The sequence below is a fragment of the Mercenaria mercenaria genome, chromosome 1, assembly GCF_021730395.1.
Source record: "Mercenaria mercenaria strain notata chromosome 1, MADL_Memer_1, whole genome shotgun sequence".
NCBI lineage: Eukaryota > Metazoa > Mollusca > Bivalvia > Venerida > Veneridae > Mercenaria > Mercenaria mercenaria.
Genome location: NC_069361.1, coordinates 65,290,916 through 65,313,287, shown reverse-complemented (window position 1 = coordinate 65,313,287; position 22,372 = coordinate 65,290,916). Strand labels below are relative to the sequence as shown.

Here is a 22,372-nt window from a genome sequence, read left to right as displayed (position 1 = left end):
TGAAACAACCTTATACTGTTGTACTATAATATATAAATATAAAGTTACGTTTTCTGTTGTTTCAGTTTGAAACATTGTCAGATGATAGGAGAACGAATTTGACAATGGTACGAAATACAGGGAGCAATCTCAGACCCTCAGGGATCAGTATATCTTCCACAGACATGACCAGTCTGTCTTGCACAGAACGAACCAGGCCAGCATTATTACGTCGTAGTTTTGATATTCCCAGGAACACTTTAGATCTTTACATAAGCAATAGTAGAAGTTTGTCAGATTCGGAGTTAGAAAAAACTTCAGTTAGTTTACCAAATATGACCTCAGAGTTTCTAGATTTACCTCAGCGATTGACTGCTAGGTCAGCTTCGCCAATTAGTAGAAGATTAGACACTGAGAAACTTTATCTTGATCTCACAAAAGTGGAATCGAATCAATCTCGAAAACATTTCCGTTCAAAAAGCCATAATCAAAAAGATCCTACTGTTGCTTTACCGAAAATAGAATTCAGCAGTATAGATGTAGTAATTGACAATATAGAATGTAACGAAGGTATTCAACAGCCTGAATTTTTTGCGGAAACTGAAAGTGAAACGAATTACGAAGGTGATAATTTAGTTTCTAGAAATTCAAACTTGTGGATTAATCTAGATCCTCAGACACATACACTGTTAAGTCCACGAAGTAGCAACGGCAGTATTTGTAGTTATCGTTCAAGCAATGCAGATTCAGCAATAGAAATGCTAACGCCTGATGAAGAAATACATGAACATTCTTTATCGGAAGCCTCAGAATCAAGACTTTGGGAACATAAACTGAAGTCTAAGAGAACAGAAATTCATGAATTGTTCATTGATTCAAATGAAGGTGCTAATTATGATGTACAGATGATTCATTCATCTCCAACTGCTGAAGAGAGTTCATTACATTCATATTCATCTAAAACAGATGTCAATCCTAGTCCTCCACCCCCAATTTTTTACGCAATGAGTCAGCATATTTCATCAGATGAAACAATTCTACCTTCACCTGTAGAGAGTAATAAAGGGACAGAAGTTCTAGGACGACCACCCTCAGTTGTCATTAGTGACTTTAGCAGTCAAATTTCATTAGAGACTAAAAGTTCACAAACATTGTCATCAGATATCACTCCATCAGCTCAGGGCGATTTTCTCGACGATCGATATTTGTTCTTCCAGCGCAGTTTTTCCAACAGTTCCATCAGCTCAAATGAATCAAGTTGGTCTATACAGTCCGACTCTTCACAGGATGTAGATGATCAAACAGATTTTCCCATCAAACTTGCAAGAAAGGTGAGTCTGAAATGAAAGATTTTAGTTTAGATTCGAAACATTTTGTTAAGAAATGATGGAAGAAGTGTAAGCTTATGTTATTATTATTCATGGTTTCATAGCAACAAGGGACTGTTACTGACGTCGTATTGCAAAACATTGCAAATTTTGTTTTGTTTTTAGATGAAAAATAACTTTTCCAACATTACTGCTTTACATGAGTGACATGAAACTTGTTCGGGCAGCAGTTTATTCTGTTATTAAGTGGGGTTTAGTGCTTCTTGTTTGTTTGGTCTTATTTTCAGACCAAAAACTGCATAAAAGCAATCACGAATTTCAAATCATTACTATATAAAACAAGTGTTTGAAAGTTTTGTCAGTTTTTGTTACTTTCTTCCGGGTCAAGCTGGTGCACTACTGTTGCGGTTATTAATTTCTATAAAAAATATTTTTACACTTCATTAAATTGCTTAAAATCGTTACACCTTGAAGACAGCGAAAAATATATATCATTATATTAACTGAGCTGAAAATGTTTGAAATGCGTAAGGTTTGTGTGAGTAATCAGAAAGATTTTCATGAAACTAGCATCAAATATTTACCACATTAAGAGGATTTGCGTAGGGTACAACCTAGGTCACTCTGTACAATGACAAGTTTCACTCTTTGAGGTCAAATAGCCGAACTCTGTCCGCTGCATATCTTTTAAACTGCCGGAAGATTTTCATAAAGCTAGCATCAAACGTATTTAGCTTATCAAGAAAATGTATTGATTGCACAACCCAGGTCACTATGTCCAAGGTCAAGGTCACACTAAGAGGTAAAAAATCAGATAGCTAAAACGTGTGTCCCTTCTGTATCTTCTTAATCAGGTGAAGGATTTTCATAAGTTTAGCATCAATTGTTAATCTCATCAAGAAGACAAGCAGAGAGCACAACCCAGGTCACTAGGTCCAAGGTCAAGGTCATACTTAGAGGTTTAAGATCAAATAGCTCAAATTTGTAACCACTCAGTGAATTACATGAAACTAGCATTCATTGTTAACTTCATCCAGAAGACATGCTGAGTGCACGACTCAGGTAACTAGGTCAGTTTGAAGGTCAATGTTACAAAGATCAAATGAGCCATACCATGAGAAAACCAACATAGTGCATTTGCAACTGCACATCCGTGCAGTCTGGTCAGGATCCAGGCTGTTTGCTTTCAAAGCCTACTGCAATTAGAAAAAACGTTAGCGAACAGCATGGATCCTGACCAGACTGCGAGGATGCGCAGCTGGTCTGGATCCATGCTGGTCGCAAAGCCACTATGTTGGTTTTCTCATGGCGCGGCTCAAATAGCTCAAATTTATGTCAGCTCTGTATCTTCTTGACTACTGGAAGAATTTTCACAAAACTGGCATCAGTTGTTGACCTCATCAAGACAACATGCAGAGTGCACTGCTCTGGCTAGGTTCAAGGTCAATGTCACACTCTAATGTCAAAGGTCATGATCACAGCATTTTACTTTCCCTGGACAAAGCAGCATCTGGGGGTATTAATCATCTGTTGTTTTAGCTCTAGTTATCCATTTAAACTTGCTACTTGTTTGGATTAGTAGCTAAAAGACAAAAAAATGAAACTACAAAAAGATTATTTATGTTAACTACTTCAAAGTGTTGTTGATATTAAAGATTTTTGCTACAGGAAACAGGTATTGCAAAGTTGCTTAGTTTGAAGTTAATTGAGAGTTGCAAAATATTTTTCTTGAGGGAGGAGGAAACAGGTATTACAAAGTAATGCATCAAGATATTTATAGTAGAGGATGTTGCAGAATTTGAAATTTGTTGATACAGCAGAATTTTTTCTGCAGGAAACAAGTTTTTTTGTTTTCAGAATACATTACTCTTATATTCTGTCTTCTTAAATGAATTATGTTCCTTTTATACTTAGTTAATGTTTTGATACACTCTCACTCTATCTCCGTTAATAATAAAGAAATTTGACTTGGACTTAAAACTATTATCCAATATCGTCATTCACATTGGAGTCACTAAACATTCAAGTGATAGCTCCAGCTTCCTCAGATGTGCCCTATTTTGTTATTCAGCATCAAAATAGTCTAGTGCGCTATTTTCTGTGGCAGTTCTTGTTTTTATAAGCTTGTCTTTTTTTTGAAAAAAAAATCTACGATGTATTGTCGTCTTGATCATCGGCGTTGGTTAAAACTTTTGTTTAGGTCTACCTTTTCTCAAAAACTATAAGAGCTACAGCTTTGAAATGTTGCATACTTGTTTATAATCATTAGGTGATTGTGTAGGCCAAGAACCATAACTCTTTTCTGCATTTTGTCAGAATTATGGCTATTTTTATACTTAGAAAGTCTGAACTGTAACTTTTTTCTTACAATTATATTGTCCAACACTTGTAGACAAGCGATGGCACCCGCAGGCGGTGCTCTCTAGTTGTACATTTCTGTTTGAGAGATATCAGGATATTCAACAATCTGAACCCGAAAAAGCAAGTTTTAAAACACAGTACACCTTCAGGATTGATTTATTTACAATATTGGCAAAAGGGAGATAATGACAAAGTTGCATTTGTAATGAATTTCCGCGTAATATACCGGGTATATTTGACAAAGCAGATTTTTTTTTAAATATGTAATACAATATTCTTCTTACAGTCATATCATTCATTATGCAAAGTATGTTTATAAAATGTAGACTTTTGTTAAAAAAAAAAAACCTCTGTCTTTGTTAAGCAACCAGGATATGCGCTACCAGGCTATAAAAATCACACTTTAATACCTCCTGTGAAAATGTAACATACATAAAAGCGCAGTTCACTTCAGTTGTAAGTGTATAATCCATTGCTTGATCAAAATCAGATTGACCACCTTTAAAGGGTCTGGCCTCCAGAGTTATGTTACTTTTCTAAATTCAGGCAGCAGTTTCATTAGTTAGTAATTGTACAAAGTGGCTCTCCAGCAGCCTTGATTTATAAAAAGTCTGTAAATACAATGTATAGGGAATGTCTCTACTGTGTTAATCACACTGTATAATTTCATGTAAAATTATAGTTAAAATTATATATATTAGTGTTAAGATTTCATATCAGGTAGTACTGACTTATAATTCATATCTGAATGAGGGACCTCGATGGTTTATGTTAATGTCACTTGTGTCAAATCACTTGCCACTCACCTGTTGAGTTTGGGCCCTGCTTAAGTTGTCATGTGAGAAAGCGATCTATGTGGTGTGAATGAATCTAAGTTCTAACTAGGTACCTACCCATGCCCATTTATATAATACTTTGAGGTGCACTCCAGGTCTTCCTTCACCATTTCAAGCTTGAGAGTGGCTATGTAGTTGGTGTACCTTAAAACCCGACAAACAGACATGGGTATGTGATTTTTGTGATGTACATCTGGAAGCATGCTCCTCTAGAGATTTGTTGAACCTAACCTACTTTGTTTAGAAACTATTAAGTGTCCTGTTGATTTATGATTTCATTTTGGTGTTTAATGAAGATAAAACCAGTGTAGTAAAATGCCTTATTACTTAAACTTTTTAAGGTTAGATAAACAATTATGGGCTCAAGAGTGAGATGTGGGGAGGAGGTCAGGTTTTTGTAAGGCTTTTGTTTGATTTGATTCTCTTAAAATAAGAGCATTTATGTCTAAAAATGATCTTATGACTGTTGAAAAAAAATCTGTTCTTGAAAAAAATTCTGTTCTTGAAAAAGATGGTTTTGTTGTCTGTGCTGAGCTGAGCTTGCATCTTTAATATCACTGGCAATAGTTATACACTTCATGAAACATTTCCCTTTGAAATTATAAACACCAAAACAATTCATTGGTAGCCTAGTGGTAGAGTGTCCGTTTTGAGTGCAGGAGGTCGTGGGTTCAACCCCTGATAGCGTTATACCAAAAGACGTAAAATATGTTACTAGTGCTGCTTCCTAACTTGGCGCTCAACATTAAGGGGATAGTGCTAGGACTGGTCAGCCCGGTGTCAGTATAATGTGACTGGGTGTGATATCATGTCACATGTCTACAGCGTGATGTTCCAGTGAGGCAGCACTATAAAGTTGGGCATTGTGCTCACTGCTACAAGTAGACACAGTTGTTTGTATTACTGAAAGATTGTTGAAAAAGAAGTTAAACCCGACCACACACACACACATACACATACACATTAATTTTAGAAGGATGTAACCTATTCAGTTTTCAACAGCAAGAAATTGTGGCTAGATGAATGTTTCCGCAAAATAGAGAGGTTAATATTACATGTTTGTGACTAGAAGTATGTATATATGTAGAAGATGAAATTTTCCTGATAAAATAACTTGAGTGGAGGCTACAAATTTATGACAAAGTTGACTGCTAAAAAAGATTTTTAGTTTGACTATGAAAAGTATATGGAGAACATCCTATATGATCAGGTGTCGGTGTCCAGGTAAGTGTCTGTTCTGTGTCCACACCTTGTTTAAAGTTTGGATGCAATTTCACTTTATTTCTGTCATTGCTTGATGGATATGCTTCAGACATAAAGTAGTCTTTTCTTAACTTCACCCACATCTCATGACACAAGGACCGTAACTGTCGCACCAATATTTCATGAATTTATACCCCTATTTTTACTTAGAATTTCGGGTTAAAGTTTAATTGGTGTTCTCTACCTCTGTTGTTTCTGAATGGATTTGATTCAGACTTAAAATAGTTGTCCTACATCATCACCCACATCATATGATACATGGTCTATCATTCTGACACAATATTTCCATACAATGTGACTCTGTCTCTGTTTTTACTAAATGGATTTTATTCAAACTTAAAGTAGTAGTTCAACATCACCACCCACATTATATGACTTAAGGGCCTTCACTTTTGCACCAGTATTTCATGAATTATGCCCCCTTTTTACTTAAAATTTCAGGTTATAGTTTCGGTGCTCCTTTTCTGTATCTCAGTTATTACTAAATGGATTTTATTCAGCTTGAAATAGTTGTTTGACATTATCAGCCGCATGCATGATACGACACTATGCCTTTCTCATGCAGAAATATTCAGTGAATTAGGTTCCTTTTATACTTAGTTAATGCTTATCAGCTTATCTCTGTTATTACTAAATACATTTTGATTCAGACTTAAAGACACAGTTTCCTATTTGTATATAGGCAAAAATTTTCCTACAGACAGAATTTCTTTAAACTTTGTGTACTGACTGAGAATCAAGTTTAAAACGGAAATATGTATTAAAAATAATAGGTTCCGGTGCTTGATCTTGAATTACCTGCCCTTGAAAATAGATTTTTCAGTATTTTCCGACTTTCAAGGGCAGACAAATCATGACCAAGGCTGGGCACCTATAACTTGCTTTATTTCATATTGCTGTTTTTGATTTGATTCTCTGTTAGTAAACACAGTTTAAAGAAGAAATTCTGTCCATAAGAAAATTTTGCCACATGCCAATATAGACACTGTGGCAAATGTCCTTGACTATGAACATGACAAAATGATACCTCAAAGTCCTGGTTGTTCCCATGGACCGAATTTCTTTAAACTTTGTATACTGAATGCAAATGATGACTAAAACAGAAATATAAATTAAAATGTACATTTTCCTTGCCTTAATCTGTTGAATTATCTGCCCTTGAAAATTGGATTTTTTAGTACACCGGTACCTATGAGTTTTGATACATATTTCTGTTTTAAACTTGATTCTCGGTCAGTACACAAAGTTTAAAGAAATTATGAAAATGTTTGCCTATATACATAAGGAAACTGTCAAATGTGTCATACACATTGGAGTCATTAAGCTCCAGCTTCCTCAGTTAGTGCTCTTGTTTTTAGCTCGACTATTCGAAGAATAGTCTAGCTATTCTACTCACCCTGGCATCGGCGTCGGCGTCACACCTTGGTTAAGTTTTTGCATGCAAGTACATACAGCTATCATTTAAAGGCATATAGCTTTGAAACTTATTTATTCTTTTTCTAGGTCAATTACCAACCTCACTGGGTCAAGTTCCATAACTCTAACATGTATTTTGAGCAAATTATGCCCCCTTTTGGACTTAGAAAATTTTGGTTAAAGTTTTACATGCAAGTTACTATCTCCAAAACTAATGCAGATATTGAATTGAAACTTCACATGTGTCTTCGGGGTTATAAAACTAGTTGATAGCACCAAGTCCCATAACTCTGACCTTCATTTTGGCCAAATTATGCCCCATTTTGGACTTAGAAAATTCTGGTTAAAGTTTTGCGTGCAAGTACATACAGCTATTACTTAAAGGCATATAGATTTGAAAATTATTTTTTCTTTTTCTAGATCAATTACCTACCTCACTGGGTCAAGCTCCATAACTCTAACATGTATTTTGGGCAAATTATGCCCCCTTTTGGACTTAGAAAATCCTGATTAAAGTTTTACATGCAAGTTACTATCTCCAAAACTAATGCAGATATTGAACTGAAACTTCACATGTGTCTTCAGGGTTATAAAACTAGTTTATAGCACCAAGTCCCATAACTCTGACCTTCATTTTGGCCAAATTATGCCCCCTTTTGGACTTAGAAAATTCTGGTTAAAGTTTTGCGTGCAAGTACATACAGCTATTACTAAAAGGCATATAGATTTGAAACTTATTTTTTCTTTTTCTAGATCAATTACCTACCTCACTGGGTCAAGTCCCATAACTCTGACATGTATTTCGGGCAAATTATGCCCCCTTTTGGACTTAGAAAATCCTGGTTAAAGTTTTACATTCAAGTTACTATCTCCAAAACTAATATAGATATTAAATTGAAACTTCACATGTGTCTTCGGGGTTATAAAACTAGTTGATAGAATCAAGTCCCATAACTCTGACATGTATTTTGGGCAAATTATTTCCCCTTTTGGACTTAGAAAATTCTGGTTAAAGTTTTGCGTGCAAGTACATACAGCTATTACCAAAAGGCATATAGCTTTGAATCTTATTTATTCCTTTTCTAGGTCAATTACCAGCCTCACTAGGTCAAGTTCCATAACTCTTAACATGTATTTTGAACAAATTATGCCCCCTTTTGGACTTAGAAAATTCTGGTTAAAGTTTACATGCAAGTTACTATCTCCAAAACTAATGCAGATATTGAATTGAAACCTAACATGTTTCTTCGGGGTTATAAAACTAGTTGATAGCATCAAGTCCCATAACTCTGATATGTATTTTGGTCAAATTATGTCCCCTTTCGAACTTAAAAGTCTTTTGATATTTAACATTTTTGGTAATAATTTCCTGCTTCTGTGACAATATTTCGAATAGCCGAGCTTGGCTGTCTTACGGACAGCTCTTGTTTTATCCAGCACCAAAATAGTCAAGCGCTGTCTGCTGTGACAGCTCTTGTTTTAACATTTACTTGTCTGCACTCTTCAGAATGTTTCCCTTCATTATATAATCCTATACCTGAGACATAAGTATAATAGTTTTACTGTTGCCTGACTGTTTTTCGATCAACAAGGCCGCTGGGCCTCTTATCTTAATGGGCCCTGCTTTCAGCCCCATTTCCCCATCAGGGAATATACTTTTTTGCCAATTTCACTGAAGGCCACAATTCAATATTTCTTCTCAAGTGCTGGTATATATTATGTTTTATATGTCATGTTCAGCATGAAACATTTTGAAATACGCCACTGAGTTTAACATCATTAACTTTAAATCATTCATAGAGCATTCTATAAAACTTCACTGAAAAAGACAACAGGACTGAAATCAGGTTGTTATTCATAAAATTTGCTTGGGTAAATATTGTGGCAGGTAAAGGCGCGATCCAATTCCTGCTGGTAATATGCTTTAAAATGGGTTGCGTGAAGTCTGATGCTTGCGTTTTCGAGAACATTTGTAATTGAGTCTTACTGAGCAAAAACTCAAGTTCACCTAAGTCACTTTCATCTTTTCTTATGCACAACGCCAGCACTGGACGTTGTGCGACCCATTTTAAGCATTATTTATAATGCCCAGTGGGAATTGAGTTGCGCATTTACCACCCGTGATTATGGAATGACAGTCATTCTTCACACAATATGCTTAAACAAGTACCAAATCTCAATGTCTCAAGTATTGGCAGTGACTGTATTACTCAGATAGGTGGAAAGAAAATGTTTTATTGAAAATTCTGACTTAAATTCCTGGTAACATGAGACTGTTTCTATATTTGAAACTGTTGACTTGTGGCAGACAATTATTCCACCATTGGTGATACAGTATTTACTACATTAAATGTGCCTGTTCATTACTCTGACTTGACAACTTAAGTGTTTTCGTTCAGTATAAGAGAAAAGACTGTTTTTCTTTGAAATAGACTGTTCAGACTTTTCAGAAATATATGTTACGGACAATGTATATTGCATGTGTATGGTGGCATATTTCTGCGAACGATAACCAGAAAAGTTTTGCGAAAATGTATATCGAGTTTTTGCGAAAAAATAAGAACTTTTCGTGAAAACAAATGCAGATATATATTAAGTGGAAAATTTCGCGTTAGTGCCCACTTCTGCAGTTAAGATACAAGATCTTGAAAATCAATCTTTTCATGAAAAGTTGTTAAAATTTGTTACTGATCTAAAAATAGAAACATTCAGATCACTTTGAACAACGATAGTACACATAATTGTGTTAGCCTGTTGCACATACACTTGAAATGAAAGACGCCGACTGATACCGAATGTAGTATGTTGTATAGCCATCTCAAAGATTTTACAGTTTTCGTGAAAACTGTTATTTTTTGCAAAAACATTTTATTTTCACAAAAACTTTACTATTTTTCATGAAGGTTTGGTCCATTTTCACGAAACTTATCTGGTTTTCTTATGCGGATGTGGGCACTAATGCAATTTGTTTCCACTTCATATTTGTAGTTCTTTTCATGAAAAGCTTTTAAGTTTTTGTGAAAACTTTTCTGTTTTTCGTGAAAACTTGTTACATTTTCGCGAAACTTACCTGGTTATCGTATGCAGAAACATTGCATAAAAACACTGTATAGAGTATATAATTCCTGTAAGCATCCCCTACTTTTTTAGCTCATCTGATTTTTTGAAAAAAAATGATGAGTTATTGTCATCACTTGAGCGGTTGTCGGCGTCGGCGTCTGCGTCGGCGTTGCCTGGTTAAGTTTTATGTTTAGGTCAGCTTTTCTCCTAAACTATCAAAGCTATTGCTTTGAAACTTGGAATACTTGTTCACCATCATAAGCTGACCCTGTATAGCAAGAAACATAACTCCATCTTGCTTTTTGCAAGATTTATGGCCCCTTTTGTACTTAAAAAATATCAGATTTCTTGGTTAAGTTTTATGTTTAGGTCAACTTTTCTCCTAAACTATTAAAGCTATTGCTTTGAAACTTGGAATACTTGTTCACCATCATAAGCAGACCCTGTACATCAAGAAACATAACTCCATCTTGCTTTTTCCAAGATTTATTGCCCCTTTTGGACTTAGAAAATCAGTTTTCTTGGTTAAGTTTTATGTTTAGGTCAGCTTTTATCCTAAACTATCAAAGCTATTGCTTTAAAACTTGCAACACTTGTTCACCATCATAAGTTGACCCTGTACAGCAAGAAACATAACTCCATCCTGCTTTTTGCAATAATTATTGCCCCTTTTGGACTTAGAAAATCATTTTCTTGGTTGAGTATTATGTTTAAGTCAACTTTTCTCATAAACTATCAAAGCTATTGCTTTAAAACTTGCAACAGTTTTTCACCATCATAAGTGGACACTGAACATCAAGAAACATAACTCTATCCTGCTTTTTGCAAGAATGATGGCCCTTTTTAGACTTAGAAAATCATGGGTAGGACAATATTTCTATTACACAAAAAAAATCAGATGAGCGTCAGCACCCGCAAGGCGGTGCTCTTGTTAAGAAGTACCAGTCAGAAAACAGTGGAAAATGACCCTGCATCCAAGATGTAAAGCTTTTCAGCTTAATTATTATGCATATCTCATCTTATGAATATTCAGTGAGACTTTCAGACTCCCCCACCCAACCCAAAAACAACAACAACAGAAACAATTACTGTAGATATGATGTTGTACATTGATACCAAACTTCTAGCTAAGCTTATTATTTGAAGTTTGCTTCCTAGGTTGTGACCTCAGTTTGGTTCAGACTTGTAACCATCTTGTTGGGTGGTCAACATATGATCCATTGAAACAGTTGCCTTTAATAACCATCACAATATGAATTGACAAAGATGTTGAGTTAATCGGGTGTTCCCTTTACATCAAATATGACTTGTCATAAAAGAGGCCTTAATGAACAACAACTTTGGAAAATCTGGGTTTTAAGGGCAAACGTTCTGCAGAGCAAGTATTTTAGCTTCAAAATATTGTTTTAAGTGTTTGTTAAAAAAGGTGCCGAAAAATTGATATATCAATGGTTAATAAAATATGCTGTATACTGTGCATAATCTGTTGTGATATTTGTGTTACATAAATGCATGCCCATTGGGAATTACTTTTATGGAAAATCATTTTAATGGAAATATGTTGATGCATAGACTGCACTTTAAGGACAAATTTTCTTCATAATTTCTACGTTGTTACAATATATCAATTATATCCAATTTCCATGGGAGATTTGATTCATATCGGAGTGGTCATCTTTAATATATTGACCGTGACTTTGTCAACCATCTGCTTCTGCATTTAGGTCAACGGAGAAGAAAATTTATCTCATAAATTTATGAAACGCAGTAAACGGAAAGTAAATGTCAATAAAAACAGAGGTGAAGATACATGAATAAAAGGATTTTTCGGTTTTGTTCAAATACGGACAAAGTTTTATCAGTTCTCTGTCGGGGGAGGATCATTAATTTCAAGTGCAGTCAGTCTGTTATCTTGTTTGTTTTTAACAAAATAACCTTCGGCATGCTTTTGAAATGATAATATTATAACTATTCGTGCATGGTGCATAAAATTTTGTTCAAATATTGAAATAAGATACGCTTACATAACAATCAGAGTGCATTTTGCACAAAAATTCTGGGTCTATATAAGTATATTTTGCATGAATTACAAAGAAAAGTATTACCTGCTCATTGGAATAAAAAAAAAACTAGATGGAAAAAATTTGTTCAGTGTTGAATTGCCTTACAATTTCTGTTATATCCTATTGAAAGAGTTTGAATCCGCATTCCGAATGAAGGTTTAAACGCTTGTTTACGGAGTAGGATATATTGCATACTAATTTACATAAACTGGAGTGTTTATTTCTGAAATTTCAGTGGGAGTTTAAAGTGATTTTGTGTTTTTAAGTCAATTTTAAAAAGAGGATATTAATTTCGTTAGTGTGTCAAATTTCTTGGGAAAAGTAGCAACGGTTATTGTTGTATTTTGTTTGTGAAATAGTTAAATTATAGCTTCATTTTAATGATGCAACAAAAAACGTTAAAAGAGAGTTGGACACTTTACATAGTTCTAGGAATGAGTCTGAATCTAAATGCTTCACAGCTCTATATTTAAAATCATTTCATAGATGTGTTACATAATAGGATGGTCAGTCATGTTAACTTTGGCCTGAGATATGGTTGTAGATATAAAGCTATGTCATTTCATAGTTTTAGTTAGACTGCAATTTTTAGCTCACCTGTCACAAAGTGATAAGGTGAGCTTTTGTGATCGCGCGGTGTCCGTCGTCCGTCCGTGCGTCCGTGCGTCCGTAAACTTTTGCTTGTGACCACTCTAGAGGTCACATTTTTCATGGGATCTTTATGAAAGTTGGTCAGAATGTTCATCTTGATGATATCTAGGTCAAGTTCGAAACTGGGTCACGTGCCTTCAAAAACTAGGTCAGTAGGTCTAAAAATAGAAAAACCTTGTGACCTCTCTAGAGGCCATATATATCACAAGATCTTCATGAAAATTGGTCAGAATGTTCATCTTGATGATATCTAGGTCAAGTTCGAAACTGGGTCACGTGGGGTCAAAAACTAGGTCAGTAGGTCTAAAAATAGAAAAACCTTGTGACCTCTCTAGAGGCCAAATTTTTCATGAGATCTTCATGAATATTGGTCAGAATGTTCACCTTGATGATATCTAGGTCAAGTTCGAAACTGGGTCACGTGGGGTCAAAAACTAGGTCATTAGGTCTAAAAATAGTAAAACCTTGTGACCTCTCTAGAGGCCATATTTCTCAATGGATCTTCATGAAAATTGTTCAGAATGTTCACCTCGATGATATCTAGGTCAAGTTCGAAACTGGGTCACGTGGGGTTAAAAACTAGGTCAGTAGATCTAAAAATAGAAAAACCTTGTGACCTCTCTAGAGGCCATATTTTTCATGAGATCTTCATGAATATTGGTCAGAATGTTCACCTTGATGATATCTAGGTCAAGTTTGAAACGGGGTCATGTGGGATCAAAAACTAGGTCAGTAGGTCTAAAAATAGAAAAACCTTGTGACCTCTCTAGAGGCCATATTTCTCAATGGATCTACATGAAAATTGGTCAGAATGTTCACCTTGATGATATCTAGGTCAAGTTCGAAACTGGGTCACGTGCGGTCAAAAACTAGGTCAGTAGGTCTAAAAATAGAAAAACCTTGTGACCTCTCTAGAGATCATATTTTTCAATGGATCTTCATGAAAATTGGTCAGAATGTTTACCTTGATGATATCTAGGTTGATTTCGAAACTGGGTCACGTGGGGTCAAAAACTAGGTCAGTAGATCTAAAAATAGAAAAACCTTGTGACTTCTCTAGAGGCCATATTTTTCATGAGATCTTCATGAATGTTGGTCAGAATGTTCACCTTGATGATATCTAGATCAGGTTCGATACTGGGTCACGTGGGACCAAAAACTAGGTCAGTAGATCTAAAAATAGAAAAACCTTGTGACCTCTCTAGAGGCCATATTTTTCATGAGATCTTCATTAATATTGGTCAGAATGTTCACCTTGATGATATCTAGGTCAGGTTCGAAACTGGGTCACGTGGGGTCAAAAACTAGGTCAGTAGGTCAAAAAATAGAAAAACCTTGTGACCTCTCTAGAGGCCATATTTCTCAATGGATCTTCATGAAAATTGTTGAGAATGTTCAGTTTGATGATATCTAGGTCAGGTTCGTAACTGGGTCATGTGCGGTCAAAAACTAGGTCAGTAGATCGAAAAATAGAAAAACCTTGTGACCTCTCTAGAGGCCATATTTTTTACAAGATCTTCATGAAAATTTGTGAGAATGTGCATCTTGATGATATCTAGGTCAAGTTTAAAAGTGGGTCACTTGCCTTCAAAAACTAGGTCATTAGGTCAAATAATAGAAAAACCTTGTGACCTCTCTAGAGGCCATATTTTTCAATGGATTTTCATGAAAATTGGTCAGAATTTTTTATCTTGATGATATCTAGGTCACGTGCTCAAAAACTAGGTCACTATGTCAAATAATAGAAATAACGACGTCATACTCAGTTCAACACTGAGTCATGTGGGGATAGGTGAGCGATTCAGGACCATCTTGGTCCTCTTGTTCATAAAGAGATGCAATAGTTCTAGCTGTCAGAATTTTACATGATGACGTTTCATACTGTTTTAAGTAGAGAGTATTTTTATGCCCCCGGCATCTACTGATGCGGGAGGCATATAGTGATTGTCCTGTCCGTCCGTTTGTCCGTTCATTCGTCCGTCTGTACTAGGTTAACCAAATGGGACCGTTTCGTCTAGCATCAATACCCCTAACTAGAATGACTTGATACTAATGCAGATGTAACCTGTGACCATTCCTCATCTTCAGACATCACCTGACCTCAGTTTGACCTTGACCTTGAACTTGACCTTGTTTTGGACTTAGGTTGCTTTGTATCGTCAAGGATGCCACCGGGGGCATCAAGCGTTTATTGAACGCAGCTCCTTGTTTCATTTTGGGTTGCATTAGCTTTAGATGTCATTTCTTAGCTGAGTCTAATAAGAAGGCAACATTCCATTTTAGGATGCAATCTGAGTCTTAGCTGCAGACATGTTGATGTCATTAATTTTTAAGGCAAACTTTCATTTTTGAGGTTGTCTCCTTAATTTTCATAACTCTAGCTAGAAAGCAATGTTCCATATTTGGGGTGCAAAAGGTTAAGCAGCAAACACAGCAGGGGTGTGGAAATCCCAATATTTTTCACTTGTCCAGGGACAAGTCAGACTTAAAAATCCACTTGTCCTCAGTCAAAATTCACTAGTCTGGATCTGAGTTAAGTTGCATGAAAATGCGTCGTCAGATATTGACATTATATATGGTCGTTACATTTGACACTTTGCATGTAGTTGTAGGCGGTTGTAATTTTGTAAGATTGTAGTTTGATCAGGATGAATCCATCAAGTGGAATAGTTTTTGCCATTTAGAATTTTTACAAGGGCAGTTACATAAAATTGTGTTGTAAGTGGATGTTTGAACCATCTTTGGAAGGCGTAAGAAATAGGTTAAATAATGCAGATGATGGTTAAAGAAGAATATTGTAGTGTTCATTTTAATAAGTCCTCATTTGAATAGTTTTAAGTAGTATCTGTAGGAAGTCAGTTTCAAATTTCACAATAATTATTGTGCGGGGTAAATCGTGGCTGCTGTTTTCCAGATTTTTCTTTACCTGTATATATAATATTAACTTAGATATTGTGTCAGTGATGAAACTTGGAAAAATTTGCAAATGCTGTCATAGTTACGGAAGTAATCGAAAGCAGTTCTTGGAGAAAAGAAAAAAAATTATTATATCTGTGCGATCAAATTAATTGCTTATGCAAGATGAAGTGGTGAGCGGAGAGGGCTGTTAAGAGAAACATGGTATTTCAATAACTCCGAGACAGGCAAATCTATCTTCAGCAGATACATCTCTTTACTTCTTTGTTTGAAAAGAAAGATTTAAAAGCTTATTACACATAGGTGTGGCTCTCGATCTTTATGGATGTTTATTTTCTAATATTTTATTACGGGTTATCTAAATAAGGCAAATGCATTAACCTGTTGGAATTTGACGACAACTGTGATATAAAAGCCACCGATTATAGTACTAGAAAGTGTGGAAATAACACCAGTTTAATGTACAGAAATCGGCATGCAAACATAGAAAAATGCGTCAAAAGGGGAAACTCGATATAGACGCTCTGAATTCTTTAAAATGTAAAAAATTAAATTTACACTTTGTTCGGTTTAACTATTGACAGCTTTAACTAAATTTCCCATATTACATTGTAAAGGAACAAATGTATAAAGGATGTTTGAATTTGTTTTATCTTCATATCATTAAAATTGCGTTGTAAAGTATTAGTTGGATTAATAATGTGCTAATTTGGAATGTAAACAAATATGGATGAGAAAGCAATGGAGCAAATAGAGGAGGAAATGGTGCATAAAGGCTTAGGTAATAACAATCAAGGTAAACCTTTTGATGATTCGATCAATACTTATAGCCCACAACAATATAATATTAACAATGCATACATTACACACGACCTGTGTATCGAAGGTGTCAGTGAGCTAAATATAGAGGATCAGAAAAATCAGTGTAATCCGCCAGATCTGCACCTGTTGGAACAGAATGATTGTGAAGTAGATAGGCTGGAGGATGAATATGGTGTTGATGAAAAAGATGTTCATTTCAGTGAAGGAAATACCATTTCAGGTGTAAATATGTCAAATGTGGACTGTGATCGTGATAAGCATTTAGGTATAAATCCGGCTGGTCAGCAAAGAGAGGTTGTTGGAATAGTTGCGGACAAAAGCATTGATAAACATATGGCAGGAATAGAAGAACATTCACAAAAAAATGGTGGTCAAGAGAATGAAGTGTTTGAGAAAGAACAAGAAGGATTTTACCTTGAAGAAACGACAATATGTAATTCTAGTGATTCTGAAGTAAAAGCAGCGAAAGCCAGGAAAATAGATATTGATTCTAACGCCGGATCAGGAATGTTCGAACTTCCACAGAAGATACCGTATTCCAGAGATATTCAGTTGAATGATGCTCTAAGACGTCATTTTAGTTCGGGCTCGGATATTAGTAGCATGTCTGATACATCGGGTATTGAAGACGAGGGCTTGATTGTTGGACAATCACAGGAACCGTGCGAGTGTGATGAGTGTTTGCTTGACGCCGACCCAGATACCCAACCGAAACCACCTCCGCCATTTAAAAAGGTAATTATATGTGACATACATGTATAGAGGAAACAAAACATTTTGAGTTTATTTTGTTTTGTTATATTTTAATAATAATGCTTGCAGATTTATGATTTTTTACCTTTTTTATAAGTATTTCATATAAATATAAAGGTCAGATAACTTTTCATTTTCATTTTCCTGGTATTGCCAGATATAGTTTGTCAATAAAACCAAATTATCGAATTTTCACAATTATTATTAAAGTCAAGCAGTTCAATAGCTCAGTAGAAAGGAAGTTTGAAGATGATTATTATGTGTTGGTAATCCTTCTGACAAATAAATGCGTGTTTACCTGACATGATCTGCTACTTGAAGAAGATGAAGTTGCATACTGATACTAAATAGTTAAATATCATGTAGATTCTGAATGGACTTTGGAAGATTTTTGCTTGCATTCTGTATTATACAGTTATGTGCTAGTGAGATAACTTTTTAAGATGGAACTGTGATGATGCCAGAGCAGGCAACAAATGTAGTTTCTTTAAATAAAGAACTGATATTGAAAGGGCTGAGACACTAAAATCATTTATGCTCAGATACATTAACCAGAGAACATCAGTTGATGTGCATTTGCTTAAAATTTTCTGACCTGTCCCCCTTGATCTGCCTGTGTATTACAAAATCTTTACAAGTACAATCCAGTATATTACGATTGTGCATAAAGATTTACACATTTTAAACAGGGTACTAATTGTTTGTCTCCTTTTAGTTGTGCTCTTGATATTAAAGGCACTGACCTCCAGATTTGGCTAAAAAATAATCTTTCTTTCAAATTGAAGTCAGGGCTCTCGCGAGTGGGCGACTTGAGCGAGATAGGCGCTCTAGAACTTCAAACTTCGCTCAGATCTAACCTCAAAGCGAAATGCAAGTCGCCCGATTTTCTTTGATTTCCGCACTCGCTAATTAGTGCTACCCGGACTGTTGACAATTTGCACGGTGTCATATCGAGTGCCGAATACACAAACACGCCGGTAGCATTATTTAAGCTCTGCCTACTTCAGGTACTTGCGAGATTTTCCCGAGAAGTGTGAAAGCGAATCAAATTATCAGATACACCTCGTTGATTGTGTTCAGCCAATTAGCGTCGCGTTTACGTCTTTGACACTTCGTTTTTAATTGTCAACATGTTTGAGTGCAAAAAGCAAAGTTTTTTTAAAAGAAACTGCTGATTAACCATGCGATTAATTGGAATCTGGTACACAATTATTTGTAATCTATGATAAAAGAACAACATGTAATGTATAAACTATGTTTAAATTGACTTCCACCGATGAACTTATTTGAATAATTATGTATTTCTAGATTACACAGTTTACTTTCAGTTTTATTCGAGTGAGATACTGACATTCCTCGGTGAATGACTCGGTGTTAATAATAAACACTTCATACAAGATATAACCAAAATTTGGCAGGTTACATTTACAGAAACGGCTAGAATTTTGAAAACGACTTTTTTCAGAATTTTTTAACGAAACAATAACCACTGTATGGGAAATGATCTAACCAAGAAAATGAATGGTCACATCAATACTTTTTATCAAGAACATTACAGCCACCTTTCTAAGCACTCAACATCATTGCGGTAGGAAAAGTCTTCCCACTTCTCCCTAAAGTCTCCCCACTTCTCCCTAAATCAGCTTGAGGGAGAAGTGACTTCTCCCAAAAAATTGGACCTAGCTAGACCCCTGGAAGTTTGGTCATATTATGAACATTAAAATATGAATTTTTGTTTCTAAAATATTTTAAAAATTCCAAATCAAGAAAAAAAGATGACCGCGTCGGGAATCGAACCCAGGACCTCCTGGCAATAAAGACATTTTCCCATCGTCGTAACCAATAGGTCTTCAGCTGAAGTAGTGAATAATGACTTCAAAATATAGATATTTATAATCGAGACAGTTTACCTGGAGTAAAAGCATGACAAACGCTTTAAGATTTTAATCGTAAAAAAGTAGTAAAAACAGCAAATTCTCAGGTGTTTCTGTAACATAAATTTTGTCAGTAATTAAGTTTTAAAGCCTTCTTAAGAAATATAGCATTTATTTCAAGATATCTAAAAAAAAAATATTTTTTGTTGTCGAATGATCTGGAGGCATACCGCTTTAAAGCTTTACGAGGATGAGATCTGTCATACTGACACTGGGCACTGAGCCTTACAGTAATAGAGTTTAAGAATAGCCGCTGCACTGTATTTCATAAAATGACCAGGCCCTGGAGAGGTCCAAATATCAAAATTGTCAAAAAGTCCTGAATAGACAAACACTAGAGTGCATATTTAATTATCAAATACCGGATACCAGTTTTGTTTACTTAGAGATTACAAAAGAAAAAATTGTGCACACTTGAATCATCAAAGAACAACTTAGACTACTTGTGCACATTTAATCATCAAAGACCATAAATTTTGTGCTCATTTGAATAACCAAAGACCCAAATGTGCACACTTAATAGCCATCAAAGAGCATTTTTGCACACTCGAGCATGTCGAGGTCTTGAGCATTAAAGACCATTAATCCATGTCTCAATTTCACAGGAAGAAAACAAATAAGCAAAAACTGCTTTTTCTCTTCCGGGCATTAGTTATTAAAGTTTCTTGAGTATTTTTTTCAGAACAGAACAGAACATATTTTATTTCTCACAAAAACTTTTATCTACTGCTTCTTGTTAAATAAAAGAAAACGAAAAATAAGTTAACCAGCTGCTATTTTCCTTGGCCTAATTTAATTGTCAGCACAGGTGACAGATGAGCCAGTACATAATAAGTGGCCTGTGTCACATTTTATTGTCACTGTGACATTTAATGGTAACTTCTGCATTGTCATGACACCCACTCCCCCATAATAGGTCACTATGTCAAGGTATTTTCACATTATTTTGATGGCCTGAGACATAATTATGTTGAAACTATGGAAGCTTAGCAGAGCCGTGTCAGTATTTACATCAAAGCTAAGTTTAAAGGGAGGTAATTGTACTATGATTGATCATACATTCAGACCAAGCATTGCAGAGTTTAGTCCCTTGGACTTAAAGGTTTCATTCTTATTTGTTTAAACAATACTAATCTGTTGAATTAAGTTATTTTGAATTGGATACATTATTTATCTCTTATTACAAATTACCAATTTGAAATGACAAAATAATTAATTAGTGAAAAGTTACTAATATGTTATAACAAATTATAAATTTGAGTCAATGAATCATATAACTGTTGTTACAAGTTCAAAAGTGCTTGTTTTAGAAGTCAGTAGGTCAAAGATACAGAGACCTTGACACTGAAAACTGTTTCCCAGCAATAACTGTAGAGTTCATGGACCTATTATTAGCTGTCAGACTTCACAGGGTTTCATGTTTTAAGTGTCAGTATGTCAAAGGTCAACATTGAACTGCCTCAGTCTACATGGGATGATTGCACTGGTTAGCTGATGACTCCTATTTTTTTTTTTTGGGGGGGGGGGGGGGGGGGGGGGGTAGGGGGGGTGGAGTCAAGTCCACAATGACTGCGAATGTTGGTCCATACAGATGATATCTTGTTTTCAATAGAAGACTTCTGCTGTTTTTGTGTATCCTCAGACAGGTGACAAGGGCGTGATGACAAACACCACTTGTTATAACAGATTAGTATTTTGTAGTAGTTAGTAACATATCTTCAGCCTCAGTCGAAAAGGACCTACCTGCAAAATGCCAATTTTTCAGGAGAAACAAAAAACGAAAATTCAGAAATGGCATATATGCAAATAAAGGATGCAGTTTGGAAAAAAATCAGCGTAAAAAAAAACGTACATGCAAAAACTATCTTAAAACCACACCATTTCACTGCATGAATATAATGTAAAAGAATTCCAAAAGTATTTTATTTTAACACACACTCTGAACTATGTAATTTGTGCAAAATGGCATTTTCATTGCAAATACTTCTTGTTTTGCACATCAATGAAATTTATTATGCGTCCTTCCCTCATGTGACAATTTTTGACCTTTGCAATTGGCTTTTTTATTTATAATATAATAATATAATATATCAATATTTATAATTATGTCTCCCCCAGGAGACATATTGTTTTTGCCCTGTCCGTCCGTCCGTACGTCACACTTCATTTCCGAGCAATAACTGGAGAACCATTTGACCTAGAACCTTCAAACTTCATAGGGTTGTTGGGCTTCTGGAGTAGACGACCCCTATTGTTTTTGGGGTCATTCCGTCAAAGGTCACAGGGGCCTGAACATTGAAAACCATTTCCGATCAATAACTAGAGAACCACTTGACCCAGAATGTTGAAACTTCATACGATGATTGGTCATGAAGAGTAGATGACCCTATTGATTTTGGGGTCACTCCGTCAAAGGTCAAGGTCACAGGGGCCTGAACATTGAAAACCATTTCCGATCAATAACTAGAGAACCACTTGACCCAGAATGTTGAAACTTCATACGATGATTGGTCATGAAGAGTAGATGACCCCTATTGATTTTGGGGTCACTCTGTCAAAGGTCAAGGTCACAGGGGCCTGAACATTGAAAATCATTTCCGATCAATAACTAGAGAACCACTTGACCCAGAATGTTGAAACTTCATAGGATGATTGGTCATAAAGAGTAGATGACCCATATTGATTTTGGGGTCACTCCATCAAAGGTCAAGGTCACAGGGGCCTGAACATGGAAAACCATTTCCGATCAATAACTAGAGAACCACTTGACCCAGAATGTTAAAACTTCATAGGATGATTGCACATGCAAAGTAGATGACCCTATCGATTTTGGGGTCACTCATTAAAGGTCAAGGTCACAGGGGCCTGAACATTGAAAACCATTTCCAGTCAGTAACTTGAGAAACCACTTGACCCAGAATGTTGAAACTTAATAGGATGATTGGTCATGCAGAGTAGATGACCCCTAACAATTTTGGGGTCACTCTGTG

The 22,372-nt window shown here is 35.5% G+C and overlaps 1 protein-coding gene across 5 annotated transcripts in view; it reads left to right on the top strand.

The window, feature by feature from the left end:
* LOC123535560 (inositol-trisphosphate 3-kinase A-like) overlaps positions 1-22,372 on the top strand; it is an 88,080-nt gene that overhangs the window by 38,599 nt on the left and 27,109 nt on the right. For 3 of the 5 annotated variants that reach the window (XM_045318252.2, XM_045318233.2, XM_053549703.1), the window contains one exon: positions 66-1,310. In XM_045318252.2, coding sequence (XP_045174187.2) covers positions 66-1,310 — 1,245 coding nt within the window. Of the gene's footprint in view, positions 1-65; positions 1,311-14,166; positions 17,431-22,372 lie in introns of those variants that run through there. The other 2 variants (XM_045318271.2, XM_045318262.2) reach the window with 2 other exon arrangements.